Source organism: Triticum aestivum, chromosome 2A (genome assembly GCF_018294505.1).
Source record: "Triticum aestivum cultivar Chinese Spring chromosome 2A, IWGSC CS RefSeq v2.1, whole genome shotgun sequence".
Classification (NCBI taxonomy): Eukaryota; Viridiplantae; Streptophyta; class Magnoliopsida; order Poales; family Poaceae; genus Triticum; species Triticum aestivum.
Window position 1 is genome coordinate 754126499 of NC_057797.1, and position 4804 is coordinate 754131302.

The 4804-nt window shown below is 56.5% G+C and overlaps 1 protein-coding gene across 1 annotated transcript; it reads left to right on the top strand.

Moving 5' to 3' along the window:
* Nucleotides 1-711: 711 nt before the first annotated feature.
* Nucleotides 712-2561, top strand: LOC123186461 (cytochrome P450 81Q32). Its single transcript, XM_044598225.1, has 2 exons — nt 712-1668; nt 1768-2561. Exons 1-2 carry the CDS (start codon nt 718-720, stop codon nt 2395-2397), a joined length of 1581 nt encoding a protein of 526 aa, XP_044454160.1. The 5' UTR covers nt 712-717; the 3' UTR covers nt 2398-2561.
* Nucleotides 2562-4804: the final 2243 nt, after the last annotated feature.

Here is a 4804-nt window from a genome sequence, read left to right on the forward strand (position 1 = left end):
ATTTCTAGGTTGTTCATGAACCGTGACAGAGACCAGTCAAATTAGCTAGAAGCCACCAGAATCTAACGCAATTACTTGTTTTGTCGTCTAAAAACTTTTGTCTGTGATTTCTTGATAGACACGGAACATACTTTCGTAACATATTTGGATTTCCAGAAAGAATTCATCTATGTTTAACAATTGAGATTTTCTTGCATATCTTAACTGACGGTGCCGATGGATCTAATCTTCACTCTTCTCACTCTGCACAATGTTTTTAGGGTGCAAACCAACCTAGTTGGATTGTTAGAGGGACGGTGGTATCCCAGCCCATTAAGGTTCAAGTCCTGTTGCTCGCATTATTCCTAGATTTATTTCAGTTTTTCCGGCGATACGCTTTTAGTGGGAGGAGACGTTCCTGTCGACGACAAGGCGCCTACGAGGACTTCGTAAATTCCAAGATAACATGCCGGCTCAGTCTTTTGAAAATGCTCATAGGGATAGGATGTGCGTGTATGTATTCATAGGAGTGAGTGTATACGTGTATGTATAAGCGCTTGCGTCTATACTGATGTTAAGAAAACAATTTAGATACTCTGCAAAAAAATTCAAAATAACACCGTTCCTCACACGCAGCTGAGCCATGACATCACCGCGCGCGTCAGTTTCGCCATGCACCGCTTTAAAGTCGCAAACACCTCACCAGTCCTGATCAGCTTAGCCGAAGAAGAAACAACAATGGAGTTGGGTAGCTTCCAGTTCTTCTACGTCGCCGCCATCACCTTCCTCACCGTCTTTTTGCTCCACTCCTTCCTCGTCACCAAAAAGCGGCCGCGGCGACGGCTGCCGCCTGGCCGGGCGCTGGCGCTACCGTTCCTTGGCCACCTTCCCTTCCTCAAGCAGCCGCTGCACGCCACTCTCACGCGCCTCGCCGCGCGCCATGGCCCGGTCTTCTCCCTCCGCCTCGGCTCGCGCCCCGCCGTCGTCGTCGCCTCGGCGGAGCTCGCCAGGGAGTGCTTCTCCTCCGAGCTCGACGCCACGCTCGCCAACCGGCCGCGCTTCCCGTCCTTGAAGGAGGTCTCCTTCGACTACAGGGCGCTCACCGTCGCCAGCTACGGCGCTCACTGGCGCGCCGCGCGCCGCGTCGCCGTCGTGCACCTCCTCTCAGCGCGCCGCGTCGACCTCATGTCCGACGCGGTCGTCGCCCGGGAGCTGCGCGCCCTGGTGCGCCGTCTCGCGCGCGTCGCCGCCGGTGGCGCGGCGAGGGTGGAGCTGAAGCGGCGGCTGTTCGACCTCTCCCACAGCGTGCTCATGGAGGCCATCGCGCGGAGCAGGAACACCTACTCCGACGACGGAGCGGACATGTCCCGGGAGGCGCGGGAGATGAAGGACATCGTGGACGCCATCGTGCCGCTCGTCGGTGTCGCCAACCTGTGGGACTACCTTCCGGTGCTGCGCTGGCTCGACTGGCGAGGCGTCAGGCGGCGTCTGGCCGACGCAACGAGCCGGAGGAACGCCTTCATCTATAAGCTCATCGACGGGGAGAGGCAGAAGCGGTTGAACGCTGCTGCGGATGCCGCTGACAAGCAGCAGGAGGAGCAGGAGCAGAGCATGATCGGCGTCATGCTCTCGCTGCAGAAGTCAGAGCCCGAGCTGTACACAGACACTTTCATCGCCGCCCTTGTCGCAGTGAGTCTCTCGCAGCATCCATGCTTCCTTTAATCCATTCAAGCTCTCTTGATCATTTGACACTACTGTAATTTTCTCGTGTTTGGAATTGGATGGAAGAATCTTCTTGGCGCCGGGACGGAGACGACGTCGACGACGACGGAATGGGCGATGGCGCTCCTGCTGAACCACCCGGCGGCGCTAAAGAAGGCACAGGAAGAGATCGACACGCACCTCAGCCTCAGCGGTGAGCCGAGCCGCCTCCTGGACAAGAAGGACCTGCCCCACCTCCCTTACCTCCACTGCATCATCAGCGAGACGCTACGGCTGTGCCCCGCCGCGCCGCTGCTGCTGCCACACGAGGCCGCCGCCGACTGCAAGCTCCACGGGTACGACGTCGCCGCGGGCACGATCGTGCTCGTCAACGCGTACGCCATCCACCGCGACCCGGCGGCGTGGGGACCGGCGCCGGGGGAGTTCAGGCCGGAGAGGTTCGAGCATGGCAGCGCCGAGGGGAAGTTCATGATACCGTTCGGGATGGGAAGGCGCAAGTGCCCCGGGGAGAGCCTGGCCATGAGGACCATGGGCTTGGTTCTTGGCACGCTGATCCAGTACTTCGACTGGACAAGGGTCGGGGATGAAGAGGTCGACATGGCCGCGAGTTCCGGGACCGTCATGTTCAAGGCCGTCCCTCTGGAAGCTCTCTGCACACTGCGAGCCGGCATGGATACTCTTCTTCAGAAGCTGTAATAAACTTAAAAAATGGTACTGTACTAGAAGGAATAATCGGCACAACGATATAAATGTGGGTGTTTACTACGCATTGCATAGCTGTGCTTTCAGGAATACATATAGTCACGGCCGGTAGCATTTTGCAATTCAAATTCAAATTTTGAAAAATAAAAATCTTCCTGTAGCGGTTTTTCTCGGAGGCTAACGGGAAAGCCGGTGTTCGACCGGTTTCAAAAAATCGTTCTGGATTATCAACTAAGTATGTGCCGTGCATGTGACCCGACTTAATTAATATAAGTAAAATGTAGTAGAGTCAACTGTTTATTAAATATACATTTGTGTATATTGAAAGCAGTTGACTCGGTGCATTTTAGAGCATATGGTTCAAAATTTGGCGGTCCAAAATCAAAGATGTGAAATTTGGACCGTCAAAAAGTTTGGAGCTCCGAAAAAAGCTCAACTCCAACAGATGGTCTAAATTGATGGTTCAAAAGAGCAAATCCAATAGATGATCCAAAATAATAATGTAAAACGACGTGCTACTAGTCCATTCAATATAGTTCAAACATCAAATTGAACATAGTTTCATACATCAACTTCAACTACTACTTATTCAAACTACTAGATAAACTACTCCTCGTCGGAGCTACGGAACTACTCCCAGAACTCCTCCTTCGTCGGGTCGTCGCACCCCTCCTCCTCCTCCTCCTCCTCCTCCTCCTCCGAGAAGTCTTCCCAGTCCTCCTCGGAAGAGCACTCGATGGGGATCACCGTCGACGGACCGGCCTCATCCTCCTTCTTCGGCCCCTTCTTCTGCTCCGCCTCACCCTTCCAGTAGTACTCCATCTCGGCCTGGATGTACTCCGGATGCTCCCGAGCAAACCTCGCCATCGCCTCCTCATCGGTCTCGCCAGCACTGACGACAACCGACGACTTCTTCTTCGTCGTCGTGATCTCCTTCATGTTGATGCCCTGCGGCACAAGCATCTCCGCTTCCGCCCGACTCTCGATCTCTGGAAAGTTGAGGTGCGACCGAGGCCTCTCGGCACGCCAGACCGCCACGTCATAGGCACGCGCGGCCTCGTGGGCGGAGGGGTACGTGCCGATCCACCAATGCCTTCCGGCGTCGGAGAACTCCACACCCCAGCTACTGGAGGGCTTCTGCCTCACGCCAAAGAAGCCCGACTTGCCCTTCGGCGTCTTCTTCGGCGCCATCGGGAGCGGCGTGCGGCCGGGGCGGTGGCGGACGGAGACGGGCGGGGCGGTGCTGCGGGGCGGCGGTGGGGGCAGGGCGGTGGTGGACGGAGCCGGGTAGGGCGGATCTGCGGGGCGGCGGCGTGCGGGACGGAGCTGCGGGCGGCGGTGGTGGGCGGGGCAGTGGCGGAGCTGCGGAGCGGCGGTCGGCGGGCTGCGGGGCGGGCGGGCGGCGACGCGGCGCGGAAACAGCGGCGGGCGGCGAGGCCGGATCCGCGGGGGCGGGCGGCGGGGCGGCGTGGAAACAGCGGCGGGCGGCGAGGCCGGATCCGCGGCAGGCGGGCGGCGGGGCGGCGAGGCCGGATCCGCAGCGGGCGGGCGGTGGGGCGGCGTGGAAACAACGGCGGGGGGCGGGGTGGCGTGCGGCGGGGTAGCGGCGGGGTGTGGAGGCGGCGGCGGACGGGCGGGAGGTCATGGGCGGGCGGGCGGGAACGAAAATGAAGTGGCGGTTGGGCGTTCGCGGGCGGCGGCTGGTTTTGGACCAGATGCATCTCGTGATTGTAAGTGCATCTAGTGTCACCCCTAGTTGGTTTTGGAGTATTGACGACAAACCTGTTTGAGGGACTAATGTGTTTGTGAGAATTGCAGGATAGCACATGTAGTAGTCCCTCATTGATCTGGTTTACCTATCGGAGATGACCCCTAAAAATGTGTGAAGACATTGAAGATAATGGTGGTATGTGAATATATTCACATTGAAGACTATGACATGAGAAGACATCGCATGAAGTCTTTGGAGCGTGAAGACATAGTTGTTTCGTAGTTTCATTTTCTTCTTTGTTGAGTCATAGGAACCACCGTACTGTTAAGTGGGGTCCAAGTGAACAAAGTTATAGTGACTAAAGTGATGCTCAACCAAATCCTAAGTCTTCGAACGAAGACAATGAGAGAAAATCTTATCCAGAGCTGGATAAGTCTGCTTTACTTGTAGCCCAAGTCAAGCTGCCGCGTGTGTTTGAAATCTGATCGTTGGAACACGTGTCAGTTCCTTAGTGACCCAGGGTCATTTCGGACAAATCAGGTCGGGTTGCCTAGTGTCTATAAATAGCCCACCCCCTACACCATAAATTGGTGGCTCCTCAGAGTTAGTGCACGGCTTTTGTCGTTTGAGAGCAACCCATCTCGAAGCCTTTGAGAGAGAAATCCTTGCGAGGACAAAGCCCTAAACACC